This window comes from Hippichthys cyanospilos, chromosome 13, assembly GCF_059441005.1.
Source record: "Hippichthys cyanospilos isolate Australia breed blue-spotted pipefish chromosome 13, RoL_Hcya_1.0, whole genome shotgun sequence".
NCBI lineage: Eukaryota > Metazoa > Chordata > Actinopteri > Syngnathiformes > Syngnathidae > Hippichthys > Hippichthys cyanospilos.
In genome coordinates, this window is record NC_142381.1 from 6,237,758 (window position 1) to 6,265,132 (window position 27,375).

At 39.4% G+C, this 27,375-nt stretch overlaps 1 protein-coding gene across 1 annotated transcript; it reads left to right on the forward strand.

Annotated features, from left to right (window-relative positions):
* The first annotated feature begins 1,018 nt into the window (after window positions 1-1,018).
* LOC148413621 (uncharacterized) lies at window positions 1,019-26,941 on the forward strand. Its single transcript, XM_088431964.1, has 17 exons — window positions 1,019-1,306; window positions 7,807-7,856; window positions 9,887-9,969; window positions 13,360-13,522; window positions 14,241-14,367; window positions 16,560-16,700; window positions 16,805-16,858; window positions 19,963-20,121; window positions 20,934-21,030; window positions 21,109-21,328; window positions 21,426-21,882; window positions 22,104-23,376; window positions 23,732-23,835; window positions 24,518-24,671; window positions 24,736-24,854; window positions 25,030-25,123; window positions 25,288-26,941. Exons 1-17 carry the CDS (start codon window positions 1,289-1,291, stop codon window positions 25,740-25,742), a joined length of 3,768 nt encoding a protein of 1,255 aa, XP_088288090.1. The 5' UTR covers window positions 1,019-1,288; the 3' UTR covers window positions 25,743-26,941.
* Window positions 26,942-27,375: the final 434 nt, after the last annotated feature.

Below are 27,375 nucleotides of genomic sequence, written 5' to 3' on the forward strand. Positions count from 1 at the left end.
ACGCAGTAATGTGACACGCATTTACTGATGCATTATTATCAAGAATTTGTAAAATTTTGGCACGCATCTGCGGGGCCCAAAATGTTGGAAATCCCAATAAATGTAATGCAATGCCTTTCTTCGCATGCATGCATAAAAACACAGTCTCCGATGTTAGTATTTTTTTAATGCTCTTGGATCGGATGATATTTTGCATGTGCAACTAATGTTGTAAACCAGTAGTTCTCAACCTTTTTTTCAGGGATGTACCCCTCATTGAACTATATTTTCAGCTAGGTAACCCTTTAACACTTAAAACATGCCATCAATGTGTGCTTTAATAAACTTTAGACCCTTTCAAACTTCATTTGCATTGATCCACAATAAAAAAATAATCAGCCCAAAGTGTCCTCTTTTGGATAAAAGAAGATATCAGTTACCAAAACGGCATAACTTAATCATTAATAAAAAAAATCCCACCAAAAATTAATCAATATAATGTGTTAGGCCTGCTCTCAAAAAGAAAAAAATAAATATTTGTCAAAAGAAAAATATCACCTTAAAGTGTTCTCTTTTGGGATCATAGTATTTTGAACCAACTTTTTGAATCCTAACCATTAAAAAGCCAATATTCTATAAAATGTAAATTTTCTTTTTTTCTTCATTTTCATGTTAAATGAAACGGAAGGTAGTAAGCCTCTCTAAATAAGTACCAAGCTGTGAGAATATGTAACATACACATATTGAGAAGACAGGAGAGTAGAGTTGAGGAAGTTAAATGGGCAGTCTCTCCTCCTCCGGCAGTCCCGCTTCCCCCTCCCTCTGCAGCATTACCATCCATGGTGACCCGGACGAGAGGAGCGAGGCATGCTCCACTCAGCCACTTAGTCATGTAGTCAGTTCACAGAGGATTGCTCGCAAGCTATCGAAGAAAAAGAAACTGACAACCTGTTTTTGAAGACCCATAAAATCCTGACTCATTTAAAAGGAATCCACATTTTAGTGGTATTTCTGCCCCCCCCCCCCCCCCCCCCCCCCTTCCTTTTATTTTTTTGCCAACATTTGGTTAAAGGGAATTCTGTCTGTAATTTGACTACAGTGAAGTTCCATAGGTGGGAGGAACCTCAGAGAATGGGTTGACTGAGTCGAGAATGATCATCTCACACAGAGAGACAACTTTACTTCAAGACAGTAAGGGGTGATCGTTTCTCTAAAGTTGAAAGGAAAATTTACAGTTTTGCCACAGGATCGTATACATTTTTTTCCGATCAAGATTTAAGTCATTTTATAGCACGGCTGGAATGTATGGATGCTTCAAGAGCAGAACGTAAGTTTCAAGTTTCTTCTGTCAAGTCTGTTTTTCAATTTATCCGAACAAAACGTGTGACTTCTTAAAGGCTACTGGACCATTCTCATCCACATTACACTTTAAGTGGCCGTAGATGATCAGGAGTGTTCATGGAGATAATTATATGTTTATACTCTGCTGCTAAAATTCCAATTTATTCATCAAAGTGTGCTAGTTTTAACTTGCATGGCACGTTGTGACCCCACATAAGTTGAATCTGTCTTTTGTTCCTGAATGCTGGCTAATGAAGCTTTTGTTTGTCTTTGTTTATTGAGACAGTTGATGACTTGTAGTTGGCACTGACAGTCAGCTGGATGATTCAGAGCTGCAGGACTGACTTTGTTTTTTGTTTTGTTTTTTTTTACACTGTGAGTAAATGATTGGTCACACAATTTCAGAAATGAGCCTGCTTATTGTTAGTGGTTGTTATGCAAGAACATTAGGATAAAGATGACTCAGCATCAGTCATATTGTTGCTCAATTGATGGCTGGCTTTGAATCTTGCTCACAGTGATTTACTGTTTGCACTTTGAATTGGTTGTAGAGTGTATATATATATAGCACTTTACTGAGCTTGGCAGCGTGATTGGAGTGCAGAGGTTTAGTATAATGACCACTTTAAGCCAGTAAGGATAGTCAAGCATCGTTTTTGTACGAGATGTGGTGTGCACTGCTTACCAGTTTACATTCTTTATTTTGCCCTCAGTATGGCAACAATGTTAGCTTTTAAGGTTCATTTGGCAGATAGGACACAGATAAACATTTGTTTTAATGTAGCTCACAGTTAAAATGCCTGTTTAACTGCGAAATAGCTCCATTGGTTGCTTAATACCCATGAATTATTTTGATTGTCAGAAAATTAATTTTACTGTTTATTATGTGTGTGAAACAGTCTTCCAAAATGAAACATTCATTGTTTTTACATTATTTAACCTGATAGGTTTATGATTGGTTTAGACAGCAGAAGTCATACAGTTCAGAGATGGTAATTTAAGTATATTTCCTTGTCAAAGAAATGGAAAAAACATTCTGGACAATGCAACATTGGCGCATTAAGCGGTATAATGCTATCCAAACAATAAGACTGTTGCAAAACTGCTTCAGCCAGGCAAACAGAAAGCTATTTTACTTTTCCGAATTCTCCACTAACGCAAAAAAGTTGTGAGCTTCAATTTGTTCCCCAAATAGACCACAAAAATCAGCTTAAAATGAATTTCCCAGAAAAATCTGCAATGAATGAGGCTGCTCATGCCAGTATTATTAATTTCTACATAAACAAGCAAAGCTGCTTAATGTGTTTTTTTCTGATATGGTGTGAGTGTTTTTTTATTTATTTATTTCAATAGAGATTACATCTGTAACACTTTATAAATGATAAAAATGTACAAACAGAAACCAACGGGTGCAGCATTTGGCCCAGTTTGTTTAGTAGGAATTGTGATGTAGATGCAAATGAATGTAGCGTCGATAGGACAGTGACTGATGGCAATGTTTGGTCAGGTTCCATCTGGAGTCCTTGTAAGGTCCGTTGCTAAGAACATTCACATTTCATGGAGTGGAGTGTGTGTGATGAGGGGTGGAGTTAGTCCGAGAAGAGAAAGTGCCCAATGAAAAACGCCCTAACTTAAAATGGTTTGTAAATCCAATACAGCATTGTAAGTTGTAAGTGTGCATTTTCTCTTCAGATAAGAGCAAGGTTTTTTATGAACCAATAAGAGAGTAGTAACAAAGGTTCAAGTGAATTTTGAGTAAATGCTCATGTTATTGTTCCAGTGAGAAGTAGAAATACAGTTGAGGATATCCTCTATGACAAATTCCTCAAATTTCCAATTGAGTGATTTCCCCGCAGCTATTCAGGCCCTAACTAGTTCACTTTGTTGCAGGCCTTTTCATTTGAAAGACGTCACTCGTGGCCAAGCTGCCTTGTGACTTTTGGATTATATTTGTTAAAAAAAAATCTAATCTAAAAAAAAAAAAAAACAATCTTTTCATAGCGATCGCTCTGATCTTCCAGCACAGTTGAACTAATTATTTGTCTTGACGTTTCTCACAAAACTACTACTTCAAGCGTTAAATATGAAAAATAGTTTAGTCCTTAGTCACTGTCTGCAGGAGATGAGTGTCTGAAGAGGAAACATGTTGGCCACAGAGTCCTGTTCCCAAGTGAGACAGGAAAGACATGAGCATACAAACAAAGAGGCAAGATGGTGACATAATGACTTGTTTGGACACATCCATATTGCGTTTCTGTCAAACCAATGTTACAACACTGTATAACGGTAACAAAACTGTATAATAGCAGCCAAACTAACAAGGTACAGTAAACACAAGCACATTCTTGGAGAACCAGCTGATGGCCTCAACGGACGTCAACACGCAGAGTTGCTAACCCTTTAGCCATTTAGTGCTAGCCAACGATATTCTCACTCACTGATTTCCATGTCACAGATACTGTTCAACATTGAAGAACGTATTGCCTGCTATATTACATGCAAATACTGTACTATAATATTATTACATGTAGGTCACTTCAAAAGATCTATAAATAACAAAAGGAATACGTATTTGGTCACTACTTTGTGGTTCAGTCGGTTTGAAATGTAATACCCAGGATAATTGAGAGATTATTGTATGGGAAACAATGATCTCATCGTCATTTATTTTCACTTATTGTAAGAAAAGGTCATTGCTTAGTTGTTTACAAAGCTAGTCCTTGCACGGACCATAATTTATTCTGTGAATAATTTCCTGTGGCACATCTGATGAGTTCTCATGAGACACTAACGTTTAGCAGCCCAGTATTTGGAAGTCACTGATTTAATGTGTGGAATCTGTCCTGTCCATAAAGCAGAGTTTGGATTTAAATGAAATGAAATCTGCGAAATTGTTTTGTTTGGCTCTTTTTGTATAGAAAGTAACCATGCTTTTGGAGGCTTATTGTTGGAATCTAGTCACATGATGGAGGTTGATGAGTGTTGCTATACCGAGTCTTCTATCAATAAATGCCAATTTGCTATGGAAGATCCAAGATAAGTACCAGATGTCAGAACTCGTGTCCCTTGAATGGAGCTGGCGTGGCATTTATTTGCTCGTTTATTCTCATAGCCTCATATCTCGGTTCTTTCTCAATTCCCTTGCATCTATCTCCGCCTCTCTGTGTAAATTGAAGGCCTGTGGTTCATCATCGAGTCACCAACGTCGTATTATCAAACTCGACCCATCTGCACTTGCTCTGCTCTGCTTCTCATCTGACCTTGCTATGCAAGGCTACAATTTGTGGTTTGTGGCTCAAATGCATCGTGAGGAAAAAAAAAAAGCTTACTTTTTTTGTAAAAATTCAAATTCAGATAACTATTTTTAAAAAGCTTTATTATGGTGTGAATTGGGATACAAAGTTGTTCAATTAATTAATTTAAATATTTTTTTATTATCATCCTGCAGTTAGATCATTAGTTGCGTGACTTTGTCAGGACATTACAACTGGGCCAATGAAAACAGAGTGCGTGTCAAACCTTCACATGCTGTCATGCCTTTTTTGTGGTTTGAGTACGAGCACCAAAAGTCGAATATTGCTTGGATGAAGGGAGTGTATAATGTAAGCCTTGTGCTGATATCATTGGATCACCAGGGTTACCTATTGTTGTGACCAATATATCCTAAAGTAAATTTAGCGTCTTCCCCTCTTTTAAACAGTTCTATAATATGTAGTATTTTATGAAAGCATCTAAGTCACAGGGGCTCTCCACATCATTGCACAGCAAAGGTTTCCAAGGTTAATGTTTATCTTAACTTTACTAAAGGTTTTTATGAGACATTAGGGAGCACTGGGAAAAATTGGGAGCCCCGGGCAATTGCATTTCTTCATAATGATAAGCCCACCCATAATTTTACAATACACTCTGAAGCCTCATGTTGAATTATTCAGTAGTCTGATTTAAGGTTGTCAAGCTTTTTTAATTTAAGTTTAGATAAAGGGAACACACTTCCTGTATAGATAGCTTTTGGTATAACTCAGGGAAGTTAGATATTGCGGGGTAGCGGTCATCTTATTGAGCCTGGAAGTTGTTGATTAATAAGTGGCGTGCAGCTTTGGTGCAGTGAGTCTGGTGACACTGGTTTCATTGAGGAATTAAGTCGAATTAGACTGGATTTGCGTTACGTCATCCAGGCAGGGGCCGTAAGAACAAGCTACACCCATTTTACTGTTTGTTTGCACAAATCCTTCTGTTTTGCAGTCACCAGAACTTGTGTCGAACCTCAGCATGCATTTTGATTGTTCGTTTAGCCCTCTGTTTTGTGTCAAACTGTTATATAGCATGTTTATAAGGGAAACTGATGTTATTTTATTTGCCTAATAAAGGCAGGCATTTATGTGCTAATCCATTGTTATGTAAGGTTTCTGGCACAAACACACATACTCACACACACACATTTTCACTTGCACAGACGTGGACTATTGTGTTCTAGCTCAGCAACACCATGTTGACACTGAAGTGGTTTTATAGGCGCATTGAATTTATTTTTAATTAACTCCAAGTTATTAGAACGTCATCTTGGGGAAGCAAATGAGAACAGCCAGGTGCATAAGTATGCCTGGTAAAATGAAGCAGTTAAGGCCTTTATGTGGCATTTGAGGTTTCACATTTTATAGCTTTGGACAAAGTGAACGTGTTGAGACTTCCAGAATGATGAAACTTGTTAGCGTGGTGAACTTAAGCTAAAGGGGGCATGTTTCAACATGATAATAAAGGATTCTAATACATTTGTAAGAGTTTTGGCACCTTTTCATGTTAATCTAAAGTTTAGTTTTTTTCTGGTTTGTCACCATTCAATTCTGAGTTTTCTTACTTTGTCTAGGTTAATTCACAGCAATACAAAAGGGAGTCTTTAACACTGCCTGGTGCATGACAATCTGTTTTACAGACATATTCACCCAATCATTCTTTAGCAAAAAGAAAAAAAAGTTCTCCCTTTGTTCTGAAAGACTGTATAAACGTTGTGATGTCTGGAGGAATGTTTGCTCATTCAGAAACACATTTATTTGAGGCAGTGATTTTTGTTCTCCTTCTCACCAAAAACCCACCAAAAAATCAAGTGCCAAGTCACACGCTCTTTATAATTCTTATAAAATGTAGCGTGCTGATGTGTGGTCAGTTGCATAGCATGACCTACTGGTCAGCTCAACACCCTTTGTTGACTTCTGACCGTTTTAGGTGGTACATCTCTTTTAACAAGCAACACGTAGTCAAACTCCCTAAGCACCACGGCCCAGTGGTGGAACAATGGCTCCCAAGTGTTCTGTTGCATGAGCTGAGCCTTTCCTGTGTCTATCTCAGTGACACATCCTGTGTGCTTGACTCCATATACCCCCTAGTTGATGCCCCCTTTTATCCTCTCTTCCTTTCTGCCCCCACTCTGCCCACCCAACCAAATCCTCTTGCTTGGGCCTTTGACGTGCTGTATACTCCTGTATCCCAGTATCTTGCTTTTATAGGTTTTTATGTGATGTGTGCAACTTGACATATTTTAGTTGGCTAAATGTTTTAGATATTATAGAAGTTGACCAAGCCTGGTAAAGTACCATGGAAATTGCCAATTTTAGTGAATTGAATTTTAGTGGATCTACGTTGATGATCCATCGATCCATTTCTATATTGACACAGCTAGATATTAATTTGTCTAAAAGTCTTCATCAATATCCGACACGCTAAATAGCTCCTCCCATTTAACTCTCAGACATACTTATCTTCCCCCTCGTCAATTGTTCAAACATCCTCTTTACTCTTCCATGGGTGGTCATCTTCGGACCCTTCCAATTTGTTTGAAATGGAGGTGGCAGAAATGCTATGCTATGCGAGATCAGAGCATGGATGGTTGCCTTTTGCTTTCGTCTCTATGTTGCTGTAGTCTTGTTTCTTTTCTTTGCCGTCAGCTTCCATAAATAAACGTTGTTGCCTTATAGTCCAGGCACCAGCAAGCCAGCGATCCCAGTAAGGATAAGTGGCTATAGAAATGAGATGTATGGATGTTCTTCCCAATTGTATAATGACTGTGATGTCTATGGCTTCTTCAAGAATCTCATCTATAGGTAGATGTACCTTACTGTATACAGAGGTTTCTGGAGTAATAAAAAGACTGGTCAGTGTGGAAGGGGCTACAGTGGGCTTTTTGCCATGTTTGAATAAAAAAAAAAAAAAAAAAAGAGAAGGGCTCTTCTGTTTACTGTAAGTCTGCTTTCCTTCTCTTCTTCCTGATCATCAGTTGATCTAACTGCCTTTTTTCTCTTCGTGTTGCTCTTTCCCACAACCCCATGTGTGACCTCTTCCCCTCTTGTGCTCTTTCTCCCTTATTTGTTCCCACTGTTTTCTCATGAACTCGCTTTCTGTCCTTTGCTTCACTCTCCATGAAATGACCTCATCCCGACTGCTCATCTTTTCACTTACGTCGTTCTTCTTCGCTGTCCCCCATCGTTCGCATAGATGAAGCGGAGGATGTCGCCATGGGGAGCCAGCTTTGGAAGTGGGCGAAGGTCAGTCATTTAGATCCACAGCTCATTGACGTTTCCATCAAAAATAGGGATATAAAATCTTGTGAAGTTCTGGGAGTGGACAGTGCAAATGACTTTTGTGGTTTACCAAATTTTAATCCTATTCCAGACATCCATCAATCTGTTTTCTTTTCACCTCTCTTCCCTTCCATTCAACTTCCATTTAATGTGTGTCGTTTTCTTGATCACATTGTTGTAATCTGAGTCACTTTCATCATTTCTTTGGGACTGCTTATTTTTCCATTGGCTCAGTGGTTTAGTTTTCAGTAATATACCCCTTGCAAAAAAAAAAAAAAAATCAGCCAAGTATCCCCTAACCAGCGTAAAGCATTTTTGGTTAGGAAAAAAAAAAGACTTAAAAAAAGACAGAACGCTGTGCCGACCTGGTCTGTTTATTTCAAGTCTGTAACTTTAATAGTGGGAGAAAAGGGAATAAGCAAACTTATCAGTGAGCATAGTAAAACATTGTCAATAGTGATTTGTTATAGTCATACATTCATGTACCCAAACACACCTAAGGACAATTTATTGTGTCCAATATACCTGCCATACATGTTTTTGGAGTGTGAGAGGAAGCCAAAGTGCCCTGAGAGAACCCATGCAAACTCCACACAGGAAGACCGGAGCCAGGTGGATTTGAACTCGGCGCTCTGAAATGCGAGGCGGACAGTCTCGAGCCTAAATCGTCTGAGCTGGATCAAAAATTTTCGGTGCAATAGATATATTTGTCAATGCCCCTTGAGTGGCAAATAATTTTGATCCAGCTGCAATGACTCAACTAAACGGAGGCTATGGGGGGTCTTGGCTACGCTAGATGATCTTTTCAATCATTGCCTTAAGATTAGCAGCTGTTACTTTATTTCACATTCCCACACTTTTTAGCAAATCTTTTCAACGGCTTCAATCCCTGGAAATGCTGTACAAGACATTGCCTTGTATCTAGTCGTGACTTCTCTGTATGAAATTTTGCCACAAATTGGCAAATCATTAACCTAAAGACAAAAGACTAACCCAAAATGAAATCTTCTTTGAATACTTTCACCAAGGCTTACATCAAATTTGAGTACATCATATTTCATTATTTAAATGCTTTCCCTTTTCAATGTTTTGCTGCTTTCAAAAGGTACATCATTCTAATCAATATCATTGCATTGTACTGTATATTGTTTTACACAATGTTTTTCTCGCTTTATATAGCCTCATTGAATTAATTTTAACTTACGCTTCTGCTATTGAGAGTTCACATGGGTTTTTGCTGAAAATATTGTTTCCTGTTTTCACCTCTATAAGGAAGTGGTTCCATCACAAATTTTGAGATCATTACAGACCTAATGTCTCTGTGACATGATAAAACACTGGCAACAAAATGCCTCATACTGCAGAGATTTTTCTGTTCTCAGCGATGTGACTGATGGATGTACATAATATAGCTTTTAATCACATTTTCACACCTTGGTGATTCATTATTTTATGAATGAGCACCTTTGGAAACATAATAATAGGTAGCATGATAACATATCATTTTTCATGACATTTTTGGACCACACTCTTACATGACTCAAACTCCCTGTTGTGAGATACATCATTATTATTTAAAAATGATCTACAGATTGATTGAATATGGATATTTTTTCCCCGTTTTCAATTGAGCTACATGGGCATCAGGAGCAAACGATGGTAAAAATAGCTCAGATGTCTCCGTGGGATTATTTGAAGTTGATTGTGCAGTTTGTTTGAAATTCTTTAGCTGGAGTAAAAATAGCTCCTTGTAATAATCTGAAAATAAATTTGTCCCCTTTCAGTCACAACTACACTCTACTAGATAGGTTGTGTTTGAGAGATCGTGAAAATTGAAAAGAACTCATTCAGACCTAGCAGAGTAATGTTTATCATACTTTTTCTTTTCATTCCCATAACATGAAATACAAGCTATACACTGATTCAAATACTTAAATTTTCCCTAAATAAATCCCTGCAGTAGTGTCGAGGCTCATCATGTTCATCTTTTCCAGCAGTGACCCTGTAGCCATGGCATCAGGACCTCCAGATGTGATGACCAACCAGGAGACAGCTGAGGTTGCAGAGGAGTGCTCAGGTATGTGTAGTTAATCAACACAACATATTGAAGTTTTACGGTACCTATCCCAACTGTGTTGGGGAAAGAAACCTGGAAAACCTGCAGGATACCAGCCCTCAAAGACCGAGTTTGGACAGCCCTGCTCTACATACACTACATTGTAACTGGTATTTTATATGCATTCTTACAAAAGTCAGTTCTACAAAGAAACCTGATGTATATTCAGCTATTTTCGTGCTACTGTCGGTAAAATCCTCCAAATTGCCCAAAATTTGTTCCATTGATGGATCATAAGATTACTCATAATATTACACTTGCAAAATTCTGAAAAAGGTCCATTAGCGGGAATACGTAAATTGGAATAAAAATGGAATTTTCAATTTGATGGTTGGCTCTTGATGGGTATTCGATTAGACAAGGTTTTAAAAAATCTAAAATTAGAAGTAGATTTGGTTTAGTTGTGAATACCGTTTACACTTTCAATGCAATGTAAAGAGTAAATACGCTGATAGGCTCTGTGCTACTTTGTACGGATCGGCAGAAAAGATAGCAATGTTTGCTGTAGGATATTATATGGAAATAAAATTATGTTTTGTCAAACATAACAGAGATTGCCAAGCTACTGGAGATATTTTGATGGCCTTGCTGTTGCTGCTAGCAGGAAATGAAGAAGCAGAGAAACCTAAGACTATCTCACATGCCCAAGCACGTCACATTGTCCCGCAGATAAATAACACACGCTGATAATATGATTGTAACAAGGAAGCAGTGTTGTGTACTCCTCTCACATCGTGCTCTGTTGTGTTCAGCTTAGGTCATCTGTGCAGTACTGGAACTATCTCCCACTGAATAGAATGTTCTATGCTTTGATTGGATCTGCAGAATGAGATGGTTTAGAGTCGTGGTCTCCAGCCTCCGGTCTGTGGGCTGACCATCTATTACATAAACAATTAGGATTTACAGGTATAGAATGTAAATGAAGCGCTAGATGTCTTTTAGACACAGGCATTCATCCATTCATCTGTTAATGAATTTTGTATTCAGCTTATCAATGTGTGGACTTTGTCAAAATGGAAAATACACTGTTGTGTAATGAATGTGATCTTAAAGAAATTAGTGTTCATTTAGAACTCGTGAATCAATAATTGGCTTTTTTCCTGCTGCTTGTTTATTTACATTCCGTCCTTCCACTTTCTTGAAAGTCATGAAACCAACTTCTGTTGGCTACAACATGACCTCATGCTGTAGTTTCACTCCTAACACATGCTACACACGCAATGTCAGTGTTGATGTTCTGAATTTCCCCTTTCCTTTTTCTCCACTGTCAAAGGTCACTGTTTTCCCGCTGCGTGCGCTATTGGTCAATTCCCAAGACGCTAAATGATAACACGGAAAATATTTTACAGGGTAAAATATCTGGGGTGCTTTGTCTTACAGTTTGTCACTCTCTTACAGGCTGACCTTGTAATTTATAAGCGTTCCCTGTGTGCAAAACTTTACTGCCACATTGTTCCTGAAATAGCACAATGAAAGCTTCAAGAGCACGTTGAAGCTCTTGAAGTGTAGCTAAAGCTGTTCACTTTGTTGTTTCAGACAGAGGAAATGAGAATTCATTGCCAACATTTGTACACACATAGACTGGGAAAAATGCATTCCTTCATTTTTGGCAAAAAAGGTTGCAATTAGGGATAAACTGCGTCAAATGGCAAATGGGGGCTTATCAATCAACACGTGCACCTCCTTTCCTCAAATTCCAAACATATTTGAACTGTAATTTAATTCATTTGAGAATTGAGTGAACGCTCAAGAGTCCTTTGCTAAATGACTAAGACAAGTCAAATTTAATTCACTATTTTGTAACCCCGACATAATACCCAAATTGTCTAAATTATGTTTGCAATTGACATAGATTTGAAAGGGACCTTTTCTGTTAGAATTAGATCCCAAGATTCCTAACCATGAACCAAGATTAAATGTCCTCATGACTGAGTTTTCCAGAAAAAGAACTTTCAGATCTCGTGTCTCTTTAGTCTCTTCAAATAATACATAATTAGGAACGGAGGTTGGCTGTGTTTGACCTAAATTCTTCTCCAAAATTACTGGAACATTAAGGGCAATTCCTGTTTTTGTTTTCTTTATTTTGTTTTTGGGGGCTGCACATTAAAAAAGTAATATGAGACAAGAGGATAATAGGTTGATTACATCTGTGTCTGATACAAAACAACTTCATTTCTAACAAAGCACACTTTTATTTCCAAGTCAGAAAACGTTAAACAGACTTCAACTAGATTGAAGTGAAACAATTCTATAAATAACAAAGTTTAATATCATCAAAGTTATGAGCTCACCACAAAACATTGGGTTTTTGATTACAGTTTGGCTTCTTTCACTTTTACATTTTTAGTTTGGAAAGTTAGGCGTTGCACACTTTTGTTTTCCTTTTAGCAAATAAAATGCATGCTCTGTAGACTAGATACCCCTACAAAATATGAGCTAAATTTGAAAGCTAACTGAAAATCTCTTTACAGTGACGGGAAATCAAATATTCTCCATGTCTTCCCATTGTACGTCGAAATGCAGAGAGTGAGGTGTGCAGATGAGCAGAATTGTCATGGCATTCCCTCGCTTAATCTTCATCAGCGTTCATCACTTCCTGTTCTGGACCTGTGTGCAGATTCGCTAGATAACAGCCAATCAGAGTGATCAAATGTGACGACATTTGCCAAAAACGCTAATGGCTCCAATGTTTCAACGGTATTTTCTAAACAAAATCAAACGGGGCACAACTTCCGACAAGTCCTTCCTTCTCCAAACTGTTGCCCAACGTTTTTCTTTGTGGTGTTGTTGCTCTTATGGTGGAATCACTCTCAACCGGTATTAAGCTTAACCAGTTAGATTTTGACTGTCCACGTAATGCTTGCTATTTTGCAAATAATTATTGATTCGTTAAATTATCTGACGGCAGCACCCTGAAATGGCCACTTTTCTTATTATGCTCTAAAATCATAACTTTATACCCCCCACACACACGCACACACATTTGCGCCCTTCTGACTAAAAGCTCTTTGTAGCTGTTTAAAAAGTCACAAAAAAATTGTTGAGTTTTCCACAACAGTGCTAATGGAGCTCTAGTCACTTGGGAAAGCTTTTACCAGCATGTGTGCTTAACTGTGTGAACACGCATACACTTGTGGTGTTTTTTCATGTGGTTACCTGGGCTATTAAAGCCAACAGGCAAATTGCGAGAACTGCACTTCATATGTTGGCGATGTATAAAGATGACATGTTTGTAATTGCCTCAATAAAGTAGCCCGGCGGTCTTCGCTTGACTGCGTTTGGAGACGGCCAATAGGAGAGCCAAAATCTGCAAGCGTATATACAATATGCTCCTCTCATGTGTCCCTACAGGAAAGAAGAAGTCCAAGTTCCAGACTTTTAAGAACTTCTTTGTCAGGAAGAAGAAAAAGGAGGCATCGGGAGATCACGCCGAGCTTAAGGGCAGCCAGTCGAGTGACAATGTCAGTAAAACATCCGAAAATAATGCTCTCAGACGCTCGGAAAAGGACAAAGGGTAAGGTCATGCTGGAACATAATTACATTGCTCATATGGCTTTGCAGTCAAAATTTGACAAATGCTATAGAGAGTGGACGGAAATAAATTTAATGTCTGCTAGCATATAATGTTTTTGTTCCCGTTTCAATAGCATCTTGCATAACATCACAGTCACATGTGTTGTCTTCATTTAACACTCTTCCTAACAACATCTTTTCCAAAGGAAATTGTAATTATACATTTGAAGGGACACATGGTTTACTTTCTCCTGTTGTATTCCATCTGCCTAAAACCAACTAAATTGTTCTGGGATTTTTTATTTTTATTTTTAGGATTATTCTATCTATATATCCTCATAAGGTTCATGTTTTATGTTTGTGAAGGAGAACATGCAAAAAGAATCACCAAGTGAAGTGTTATTTCCCTACTACTTGACTAAACATTGATTAAGTGTCACATCTCCTGACTTTCCAGTCACACCACAATGGAGGATTGCGTTTTCCTGTGTTTGTTTTATGTTGTGGAGAATCTCTTCCTTGGAACAGTCCCAATTTCCTTTATTAAAAAAAAAAAAAAAAAAAGTTTGTGCCACTTCCTGTTGTGGCTCCAAAATATTTTTGCTGGAGAACTACCCCACCGCTAAAATGGAAGAACACACTGTGTTAGGAAGAGATGTTACTTAATACATGTAAACTGACTACATTTTTGTTTGTTTCCCATTTCCTGTTTTCCAAAGGTCAAAGGTTAGCCTGGGCAGCAAGGCCTTGTCGCACGACTCTGTCTTTGTCTCGGACTCGTCTGAGGCCAACGAGGCTCTGGGGGCTTCTCAGGACAGCATTCATGGGAAAGTGAAATCTCTTCAGGTACTCGTGCGTTTATCACTTCACCACAGTGAATAACTGCAAACAAGTCAGTGATATGCTGTGAAGTCATAAAGAATATTTCGCTCAAAAAGGCCATTTCTGCACCAAGTGTCTTATTCAGGCTTTTCCATTCATAAAAAAAGGAATTATTGTAGGCATAGCTTTAAAAAAAACAAGCCCTTTCATGTTGTTGTGATTATGCCTCAGGGGTGGGAATGTAGCAAAATAACCAGCATACCAGTAAGCTCGCTTATCTAAGAGCGTGTTTGTATTTTGCCAGCATCTCGATGTCCTAATTGTATTGTACGTAAATTCCAAGCAGTCTGAGTTAATATTGGAGAAAGTGTCCAAACAGATTGTGATGATGGTAACAAAAGCAGACTGACAGGACAGTGTGCGTCACTGCAAGTGGCTTCAGAAGGAAGACGTAAGACTTAGAAAGATTGAACCCAAGTTCAACTGTTCCTCTAAGCTGTCTGCAAGACAAAGACTACATTTGACACTGAAGAGACGTTCAACGTTTCACATTGTGTCTGTCATAAAGTGTTTTGCAGAAAAGAAATTACATTGCAACATAATTATTAATAAAAAAAAAAGAGATCGGTTCATTTGAGAAATAATTTCACAATTTCCCCAAAAAACATTTATTATTTGATCAAGAAATCTTGACCATGAGTGTAACTCTGAACTCGCCTGTCATTTTAATACATGAGGAGCCAAATCTGGTGTAAACGTATTATGTAACAAGTAAGCTGCACATTGTGTAAAGATTGCACATTTTGCCACCCACATCGTAGCCTTCTTTCTGAATGTTTGCCCTGCATCCCACCACATGATCCAGGTCAAAGTATTATTTGTATGGGTGTGTTTTGAAGACTATCATGTCACGTCCCCAATCATGTATCTTAAGATATTTTGTCAGTTTTATTTGGATTGCATGATTGAGCTGTTGTGCACTTGTGTGATGAAAACTCAACCACATAATATTCAGGTGCCTGGACCTAAACAATACATTTTTAGGAAATGAAAAAAATATATGGTTTAATTAGCACATAATTTTAGGTATTTGATGAAAAATGTTTGCACTTAATAACTAATACTGTATGCTCATATCACAGCTCTGATTTTTTTTTTGGTTGATCATGTGACATTTGTAAGATGAGCCATGATTGGTCATTGCATGAGCCCTGAGCAATTGTGACATCATTTTCAGTCTAACAAGTAGCAAAATGGCTGCTCCAGGAAATGTATAAAAAAATGGGTGGATTATGCTATTTAATTCATGTTTCACAAACGCAATATTAATCAGAATGTATAGATTAGTAGGCTGCATAGTACATTTTACTATAAAGAAAATTTGGGGGATGACTTCTCTTTAATATTCCAACAACAGTTAAAGTGATTAAAAAGTAACATGCAATGCTGGTGTTGCACCTTGATAAATGAGTCACTGACTGACTATACCAGAGTAGTATGCAGCAAACAGATCAAGTAGGCTTGTTTCAGTTTCTGTGAAACAACTGCAAAGAGGCTTGCTCACACTGCCAAAATTAAACACTTACCCCTCTGTGAGGACTGCATGAGCAAGTTATATTCTGTTAATCATACTCTACATCAGTGAGACTACGCTATGTAAACATAGGGAGAAACGCTCAAACAGTCGAGAAAACCCCCCCACCTATTTTCAGTTTGATCAATTGATTTTGCATGTTCATCCGTGATTGGTCATTACCTGTGCTTACCTGAGGCCGTGAACATCAGTGATGTCATTTTTATTGGACATCAAGTGCCCTCTGAAATGGATCAAAACGGGTGTATTTTGTTGCTTAAGTCATCATTCATAAGCATAATATTGTTTTTCTGTAATGCGAGCCAATATTTTTTTTTTTTAAAAACATAGTTAATGTCAATTGACATCAATGACACTGGTAAAGTTTCCATCGACGTCCTTTCATGTTAATGGCACTTCAAAGTGTTAATCAGAATACTGTATTTTTGACTGTTGGACCCAAAAAAATAAAATCACTTAACTTCCCTTTTACAAACAGTAAATATCTCCTTAACTAAGCATGCTTGCACGATAACGTTCTCGCGGCGCTCGGCAGACTACTCCTAATTTACAGTATCTTTGAAAAGTGGACACTGAGCTTGAAAGCCCAAATAAAGCATGTGCCAATTGCATGGAATGGCAGCTCCAGCTGAAGCAAGCCATCCGACTGGGCTCCCCTCCTTCGCTGATGTGTGTCAAGAGGACAGAAGATGCTGGAACCATGTCGGAGGATGACGGTCTTCCCTGCAGTCCCCCTGAGTATACTTCATCTCAAGCAGCCATGGTAACATAGACACCAGCGTCTCCCTCCGTTGTCCACCTAAGTGCCAGAACTTCTCATACATGAATACATTTGTTTCTCCCCACCTGTGTCTTTCACTGAGTCAGGCTCAGAGGAACAGTTCTGCCAGCTTGGAGGGAGGAGACAGCGATGAAGACCAGGTAACCGTAGAAACTGGACCGGACACTCCTGGATAGAGGGGCTTTTTTAACATATGGTTTCACGTTTTTGTGCACGCTTTAAATGTGTAGTAGCATAAGAGCAAAACAAGAAGGCATGTTTGGTTACCATTGTACTGACTCGTTTTCATTTGAAAGTTTCGTATATCTTTTAAAAGTGGTTTTAAACCATACATTTCTTGAAATAATTACTATTATACTGGCATAGTTTAGTAATTACTGTCTGTTCTGGCTTAGATGTAGGGTTACACAAAAAAGGAACTTTTTAACCACAGATTAAAAGCAAAAGTGTTGGAAGAAATATATTATTGGAATTGAAACCTTAAAACATGCTATTTAAAAACAATGATGGCATTTTGTTTGTTTTTATTTTTTAAATCGCAGCCTTTAGATTGAAGGAAGGAAACTATGAGGAACTTCATTCAAATTGTGTTCGGATGTCGGTTTGTGTCTTGTCTTATTTGTATTTGTTGGCTCTCTCGCTTGCTCGACGTGGTCTTGCAAAGTATGGTTTCCAAGAAACTGTAGTGCACATGCTACGCCTGCAACATGTCCATGCACCCCTCTAAATATTACACATTTTCTCCTTTAAGGTTTCAATTACTATGAAATAATTTTCTGCCATCACTCTTTGTTTTATTGGATTATTTAAAAGTTAACTTTTTTGGTGTCACCTGTATAAACATCAAAACCGTTGAAACAGAACCCCACCAAAAACCAAGAAGCCCCAGTCGTAGATGATGTGCTCTAAAATGGCAGTTTGCACTTATCTGAATCTGGATGGAAGACACCATTTGAATGCAGTTAAATGCAAAGTTTTCCAGAAAATAAAAAATAATGCTTTGCAGAAAGAAGTCCGATATTTCAATGTAGGCCAGGAAATCCGTCCAAGCCAGCGGAGTAAGATATTCATTGTGATTTATGAAAGTCAGGAGGACACTTTAGGCTGTGCGGCAGAGCTCTGTATTATTGAGATATTTCCCATGTGACTACGACGGAAAAAAACATCTCACGATTCAGTTGAATCACTTGCGGTTACTCTAAAAGCCCCCTTCATGTGTTTTGACCTCATTCTCTCCAGTTCCATTTCACCACCTTGTTCAGACGTTTTTAAATCAGTTTTGTCTTGAACCACACACTTTTTACATCATTTGTGAGTCCCTTGACTTGCTGTAGTGCTCATTGTTCAGCACTTAAACAAACCTGATGGGCTGAACAAGCTTTTTAGATCCATGGCAAAGTAAAATTCCCCATTCGAGACGGCTGACAAGTTTACTGTCTTTAATGTACACCAAAAGTGCAGTCAGCAAATGTTTGTTTAATCATATACACTTTGAACTATTTTAGCAAGTGTGGGCTTTCCCTGCTTGTCACAACCCCAAATGATGACTTACATAAATGGATTCAAAATTCTGGGGGAGAAAAAATTCATTACGTTTTAAATGCTTCTTTTACACGCAGGAATATAGGAAAAGACCACCATAACTTGAGGCAGATGTTAGGGATATCTTCCAGAGCATTTTAGGGCGTTTTCGCCTTGGCCTTTTGAAATATGTCAGACTTGTGTGAGGTTCCGCTCCCTCTTCTGGCCATGCTGTGCGTCTTCATGACCACTCCTTGCCTCCCACAATGTCGCCAAGACATGAGTATGCATCAGCGTACTGAAATGGCTTCGATGGAGGTGCACTTGTTTGAAGAGGGTATAAAATGAATTTAAATTATGTCGAATATTGCATGTTTGGAATGCGGGTGCCACATGACAAAATGGGGAAAATTGACATGGTTAAATACAATGTGCATTTGAAGTGGGAAAGTGAATTCCCTACATCAACTTTTTTTTTTCTTGAAACTTTTCCAAATCTAAAATATTCTCTTGATAGAGCAGAACACATACTCCACAGTAAAATCAGCATCGTAAGTGTTAGTGCCGTGTTTAAAGCACAGCTAATATTTATACAGCTGGACACACTCTCATACAGTGGTGCTCTATTTCCTTTTTGGTTTGCTATCTGCAGACTTCATCATTCAAGCAAGAATCTTAACTTTTCAACACCAACTGACCATCAGGTCATGGTTTGAAGTTTCCTTCTCAAAGCCACAACAAGTCAGTGACTCATGTGTGAATGTGAGCTGCACTGTCTGGAACTAATCTTCTCAAACAATGGCAGACAAGGTTGTGGTTGTGGTTAGGGCTCAAGATGCTGGTTAAGAGTTTGTTTGTTTGTTTTTAACTGATCATCCCCCATGTACCGTCACAGCACTTAAGTTGTAATTATTTTATGTGAAATAAAGGCAACATGGTGTGCTAGCATTTAGCATGTCTGAATCGCAGTTGAGAAGTTTCAGGATTGAATCTAAGCTGTTTGGCTAAATGTGCACTATGATTGGCTGGAGAACAGTCCGCAGTATCCTCCAGGGAGTTGGTATTGGTTTCAGCTCACCCATGACCCCCATGAGGACATGCAGTATAGGGCAGTGGTTCTCAACCCTTTTTCAGTGAAATATTTTTTCATGAATGGCGGCAAATCACCTTGTAAAGGAGTCACTATAACACAATTTAGCAAGATGTTGCTTCCTGTTGCAATTCATTTGCTCTTAATTTGAAGTGGAAATGGAAATGCTCCTGTCATGGCATTACAAACCATTAAATTAGATGTGCTGATACCTGCAGAAAGTCTATTAAAATCTATGTGATTGATGTTGTGCTTTTACTATTATACACAGTAATAAAAAATACTAATACATCTGAAGTTATAGCTTTAAAGCTATATAAATATAGACCATGATTTTACTGGTCCGGCCCACGTGGGAATAGATTTTCCTATATAAGACCCGCAAACCCAAGTGTATCAGAGTGCATGAAAATATGATGCCAATTCTTATTTTATCACAATTGCACTTCACATGGCAATAACAAATTCTTTTCCCCGGGGTCATCGGCGCCCCTCCTGGCATAGCCTCCCACTCCCCCAGGGGGCTCGCCCCGCTATTTGAGAAACACTGCCCTAGAGGTACTCATACCCCAATTTGAGAACTGCTGGCACAGATGATGGAGTGAAATATTTGTTTTCCTGTTCTCTCCCCAGTTGTCATGTGTCGCCTCCAGCAGAGCAGGGAGGCTCCCGGTGGTTGTTCCGGGGGATTTTAGTCAGCCTGCGAGCCCTTTTGGCTGTCTGGATAACTCTGCTGCCAAACATAAGCGGGGCCTAAGAAACAAGGCCTGCAACAGGAGGAAACCTGCCAATGTAAGTACACAAGTACTGTTTATAGCGTGTATTTCTCATGCTGCTGAAAAGTGGTCCATTCCTGGCAGCCAAAGCGTTAAAGCATCGACATGCTGAAAATGATGCGTGCCTAGCCTGCTTGATGATCAATTAAATAGCTTTCAGCATTTTTACTGTGACTATCAGCTCACCAATAAAAACCTAAGGCCCGGTTTTAGCTCCTAACACAAAATTTGAGAAATTTGACCCTGCATGATATTGTTTGTTGCTCCAGGTTGCATAGGCCCACCTTTCACAATGTAGGCAAAATTGTGGACTTGCCCTGTTGGTCATTGCTTTGTTCAATAACACAGTCAGGCTGGAGTATAAAAGGGACTTTTTCCAAAATGCCCCCACTTACCAACCAAGACCAACCTCCGACTGATGAATTACTGTTCTTTCAGGGTGTTTCCAAAGACTTTTCTTTCAGGAAAGTCCACCGCAGTAAACAGCAGTTAATCTTCTTTTCTTTGTTTTAAAGATCGCATTACATTATGGATGCAGTGTACTTCCACGACATGTTTTAGCATTCCTAGTAAAATGAAAGTACTTCTTTGCTATCTTTTGTCGTTTTATTTTTAAACAAACCAGCTAGATCATCCTGTGAACCTAATAGTGACTATTAAAAAAAATATACAGGGTGCAGTACATATTTAGTATCAAATAATGAACACATGGCTACTGTGTATGTTGACAGTTTTGACTTGCATCTTTCCTGTTTTACTTTCACACCGGACCATTAGATACCTTGTGCTGTGCTGATTTTACTTTTACTTTGTGTCTGGTCCACGCAGAGACTCGAGATTAAATCAGAGAAACACAATGGCATGGATGGATCGCTGAGCATCCCATTCCCAGAAGGTTTAGAGGCACAAGAGGAGGAGAAAAGAGGTTAGTCCTCCCCCACCCTATTTCTTCTTGCTGTAGACCGCTATTGTATCTTTGATCTGTGCGTGCTTCTTTGTCCAGATACAACTGTAGATGCACTAAAAGAAAAGCTGGAGGAAGAAGAAGGTATGAAGAAAGAGCTGCCCTTGTTGAAGGGAGTGGAGGGACAGGAGTTGGAAGCAGAACAGGATGTTTTGCTCTCTCAGGACACTTCCTGTCCATCAGAGGTGGTAACAGCTGACACTCAGCCTCCACCCTCTCCTGAACTCAGTACCAGAAGCTCCTCACTGGACACTCCTAGGTGATTAAACGTCATTTCCTACATCATTTCCTTTTGCTTCATTTCCTAATTGTTGTGGTTTTTGCTCCTACTAAAACTCCACCGTTCCTAACTTCAGAGTCACCCCGGAACCCCCTGCAGACCACGAAGACTTCCTTGACCGTTCACTGGTCAATGGAAAAGAGGAGAACATAGATGGGCTAGCAGATGGTCTAGATCTAGAAGAAGACAGACTTGGAGAAGCTGTGGAGGATGATAGCTCCTTTTTACAGGAAGTGCTAAGCTCCCTGAAGACTTCTTGCTCCCCGTGTGTGGACTCTGATGATGTTGTCCTCGAGATGAAGGATGAAAACAGGGAGACAAAAGATGAAATGAAGGATGAACCTGCATTTCATGAAGTTGCTCCTTGTGATGCTATCCTACCGCTTCAGTCCAGTGAGGAAGAGAAGAAGGACATAGACACTTTGACTAGTCCTGCCCTACATTTTGATGAAGAGGAGGAAAGTGAAGATGAGAATGAAATAGAAGAGGAGGAGGAGGAGGAGGAACCTGTTGTGGAAATATTCACTCAGCATGTAAGTTTTTTATATATATATATATATATATATATATATATATATATATATATATATATATGACAGTAATCTGTTCCAGTTGTCTTTATAAAGGCCAGACTTCTTTAAATAATTAAGTAAATAAATACACAGTCCTACATCCTGAATCCAATAAACTCAAAGTGTAGCTTGTGAAGATGGACATGATACTCACTTCATTGTTTATGTTTATTTTTTTTCAGATGCAGTTAGCGGATGCTCCATTAGAAGTCAAAGCAGAAGAACAGCACGACTTGCACCAAACAGAATCAAACCAATGGGATGAACATGAAACAGAAGCAAGTGAGGAAGAGCAGAAGCTAACAGATGTTGAAGTGGCGGGAGAGGGCCATGACGTGAGGGTAGATGAGGAGGTCTGGAAAAAGCAACAATGGATTGAAGCAGGAGAAGATGAAGATCAGGAAATGCGTCCTGATGTAACATGCCAAGAGGTTTGCAATTTGTCCGTGTTGCATGAGCAAAGGGAAACTGCAAATGTCATTTCCATGGAAAACACGCAATCCACAAACGATGTAAAAATACCTTCAGAGGTATGTGATCCAATAGTCCATGAGAACCAAATGTCTCCTGATGAAAACAACCTAGAAAATACAGCGAGTCAAGGGGAAACAACAGAAGATGAAGATTTCATGCAAACAGAGCTCCATTTAGAAGCACGGGAAGAGGATGAAGATGTGGATCAGGAGGACTTACTGGAGAGCAAAGATGAAACAGAAGTACAGTCATTTTCCTGTTTGCCTGTTGAATCTCCTTTAAAAGACAGTGAGACCCTCTCCATCAATCCCTCAAGTGAGGATGACCCTCCCATTGAGACCATCACTCAAGAGACCACTGTTCCCACCGAGACCCTCATCCTTCATCCTGAGATCAACACTCCCACCGAACCCATCCCTCCCAGTGACACCAACACTCCGACTGAGACCATCCCTGACACAGAGACCACTGTTGTCCACATGAATCTTGTGTCGCCACATTCAATGTCAGGCACCTTTGCCTTTCAGCCATCCCCAGCTAATGAGGATTCTGAAGTGGCATCCTTTTATTCAGCAACAGAGAATCATGCTGATGAAGAGACCGCTGACACAGTCATAGAAGAAGAAGAAGAGCAGGTGACCTTGATTAGTAATAGAGCTCCCATGCCTCCTTCTCCTGAGGAGGAAGTCATCAACCAGATGTGCGAATGTCCCAATGAGAGCAAAGTTCGCTTCACTATCGCCCCCGCCTGGCAGAGATCTCTCTCTGGGGGGGAGACCAAGGACCTTTCTTCTTTAGCCACAGTCCCCAATGAGGAAGCTGAGAGCACAGAGGAGACCATCACACAGGAGCCACAAGTTGAGGACCGGATGGAGAAATTGGTGAAAACAACTGTTACCGATGGGCCTGCTGTCAAACCCCCCAGTCCTGTGATCCAGGACCCTATCAGAGCACAAACCTTAGTTGCTGCAGCCAAAGAAGGTGATCCGTTTGGTGTACTCAGTCAGTCCTTTCTTATCTTTTTTCCACTGAAAATCTTACTTATTGACTATTTTTGTGTAGTATTTGTTACCATGACGGCCAATTTAGCAAATAATTTTGTAAGCCACGTTCTGACCCCTTTAGGCCTTTTTTTTTTTTTTTACACTTCTAGAAACTATATATCAATCAAGACGCCAAGTGAAGGGGGCATTTTCATGTGCCAAACCACGATTGGCTAATTTAACCAAACATCCCTGCGCCAATCATGACATCACACATGTCATTTTTCCATAATCGTTTCATCTTCCAGGCCTAGAACTTAAAAGTACATGTTATCCTGCATTTCTATCTGCAGAGAACGCTGTGGTGATGGATGGGAACTACAACACTCCATTTGGAGTTCGGCTGAGGAAGACAGCAGTTCTGCACCGCTTCAGCTCCGAAGAGGAAAACACAGAGGTGAAAAACAATCTTTTATTCATGAAGTCTTCAGGGGTTCATTCTTTTATCTTTGTTTGAATTCTGGGATTGTGACATCTCAAATCTTATAAAAATGGGAACTGAGGGATATACAGCTAATATAATGCTCCTGCCATCTACTGAAATACTGTGTCAGTTTTCTTTCTTAGTTGATGACAAATACAGTACTGTAGATAGACGAAAAGTGAAGCATTATGTGTAGTAAATAAGTATTATATTTTTGGTGTGACATTTGGCAAATTCTTGTGCTTAGTACCAAACCACTCAATTAAGCCACTAACAACTTTCAGTTGAATTATTTAACTTAGTTTTAGTCCTCACCACAAAACATTTTTTTAATGCCACAAAAACAGACACACAGATATCCTGGAATCACATAAATTTACATGAACTCTTTCTGAAGTTATAACACCTATAGCACTGAAAAACGTTTTATTATGAATAAATAATTCTTTGGGAGCATCTTTTGAGCATCATATTATCTAGTGTCCCGATTTATTTAGAAAATGTGTGCAGGCCGGTTGTATAGGAGAGAAGACGGCTCATAATTGTGGCCCGCTGAAATGTTTCTAGTGTTTATCTGGTGACTCCTAGTGGCCAAAATAGGCTATGCAGCTTTGAACGTGTACCTGCGACTGCATTTAATGTGCCCTCATTTTAGGCACCTGTTGAGCCTCCAGCGCAGCCTGCTAGTTGTAAAGTCGAAGTGACCAGTTTCAAAGCTTCCATAAGTCAACCGCTCAGCACCAAACCTGCGCTTCCCAAAAAACCCGATGTCCATGGGGAGACTGGAATGAAAACTAAGCGGATCTCAGGTGCATACAAACACTCACTCAAAATTAACATGGAGCAGTGAAACTAACTCTGTTGCTGTTTTAGAGCCTGCTGCCGCTGGTGCCGTTTGCGCTGGATCTGAGGGTCCCAGCTGGATCTCCGTGGCCAGACAGAAACAGCAGATCTATAAAGACAATTCACTGGATGAGATGACCATCAAGAAAGTAAGATTCCGTTTGAATCGTTACCCTAAAAACACAATTTAGATCTGAAATGTACTTTGATGATTGTCCCTCCTGTTTTTGTTCCCCTCTCGCTGCAGATGCAAACATGAATGCTGTCAACTGTACATTGTGAGTTGCTTGTACGAATAAATGTACTTCTGTCATTTGTCATCAGGAGGAACAGGACAGGAAGTCTTCACTGCCTACCTACATCAGCTCGGCATCAAAAATGGAAACTTGCGTGAAAACACCCGAATTCACTGGAAAAGGTGTGAACACACGCACGCGCGCACATTTATACTGTGGTATTTATTTGTATGTATACAAATCTACGTCTTAGCACGTAGTAGACTGTCGTTGACCATGCCATCCTGTCCCCATATTTTGCCTTTTCTTCCAAATTGCTCACAAAGAATCTTTTTCTTTCCTCTAGTGAGCTCATCGGAGTTAAGTAAGCCTTTGCCACCTGCAAAAAACGAGACCAGGAAGTCTCTTTCCCCTGTGACCCCGGTGCCACCTCAACCCTGCCCCGTAGCGCCCAAACCAGCGCTTCCGTCAGCCACCTCCAAGCCCGCACCCTCCCATCGATCCCTCCCGCCACCTACTCCTGTTCCGATCTCCATAAAGCCTCCCGGCTCCGACCCGGCCAAACCTCCCACAGAACCCAAGCCGGCGCAGACCCCAACCGCCCCACTCACCTCACCCACGTTTTCATCAAGAATCAACCCTCCTCTGCCAGCTTCAAGAGCTCCCGCGCTTTCCAGTCCATCTGCAGCACCTCAGCGCGGCCTCCCATCTCCGTCTTCGCCCCAGGACGAGCCGCCATGGATGGCTCTGGCCAAGAAAAAAGCTAAAGCCTGGAGCGAGATGCCCCAGATAGTCCAGTGACAGAAGGGGCGGAGCTTACAGAAGGTTTGGTACTCCGGTCCAGCGTGGCCCAAAAAGCTCATATTTGATAACTTGACTCTTCTACAAAGAGTCCGAATGGACCATAATGCATTTGCACATTATTCAAACGTTATTGTTCTCTCTTGCTTTCTTGTTTTTAAGCATGTCTCACACAAACTCTTTGTCTATATGTTGTACAGCAATTTGACAGGGTAAACACCTCCAAATTATAGATGTAGATCTTACTTGAAAGGTTTATCCACACGTGTGCACTTTTAGTTTGTTGAAAAAGTGCCTGTTTGAGACAAAAAATAAGGTTAGGGATGATACTTACAAATGATGAATTATGACTATTTAGACAAAAATGTAAAACTTAGAAATTAAAAAGAGAAGCTCAGTTACATGAATGATCTCGGAATCAAATGACAAGAATTAAATTCTATTTTGTGAAGGAAAAGAAACACCATCAGAAATGACTACAAATCATCCTTCAGACCTGTTACGATAGATATTGATTAAAACCAATATTTCTGATTCCAAGGTCCTCACATCTTAAAATATACAACCATCCTTGGGGGGAGGGGCTATGACTTTACAATTTACTACTATTATTATTCTTGTCAAACACACAAAAACAATCTGAATTTTTTATTATTATTTCAGTGTTGTCATTTTTCTTTGCTGTTTAATGCCCTAACATGTTTGTGAGAGCCCAGGAGAAAGTGCTTATTTTAGAATTCAATACAAGGACATTTTTTTAAAGAATTAAATTAACTGACCAAAGTTGTGCTGGTGTTTCACCAAAACGTTGTCATCTGCATTTCCTTAAGGCGACACTATTACCAAGTCTTCTTACAGGAACATGATTTTAAAATGTTTAGTAAATAGTCTTTTTAATTGGTTTTTTTTTCTGCATTATCATATTGATAGCCATATGAGGGCTGTTAATTTTTTAAAATCACCACCAAGCGTACAGTATATTAATTTTGCAGAAAATTGTATTCAGAAGCAGTAAGTAGCCATTTGGAGATTGTTCTGCTAATGCAGAAAATCATTAAAAAAGACAAACAACAGATTGCATTGGGATCACATTAATCTCTCTCACAATGAGTTTTGTGTCTGTATTATTTTGTCTTGCCTTTTGAGTATTTTTGTGTACATATATGGTGCAGTAAATATAAATGATATTTTTTTCTGTGTTTTTGTCTCTATGTATTGTGTGTTACTTCCTCGCTCATATATAGTGAAAAGTCACACTTTGTGGTGTTAGCCTTGGTTTTGGCATTAGTATTCCTTGCTCACAGCAAGAGTGTGTCGGGTACATGAAACAGAGGTAATATTTATTTCTTTGAAGAAATCAAATCAAATCACTCGATCGATTCATTTTGGCAGCTCTAAATGGTTGTCAAAACACGACCTGATTCATGCATATGACCTACAAGAAGAATACAATGTGGAAAACACCTGCGATACCAGGAGGTTAACTCTTGCTAATTCATAGAATTCAGTCGTAGAATTTGACCAAATGGTCTCTTCTTCCCATCGCTGCCTTGGGGACTTTGCCTCTGCTGTCTCTGTTGCATCTGGGTGAAACCATCGGTAGCCCAACAACAAGCAATGTTGTCAATGGTTT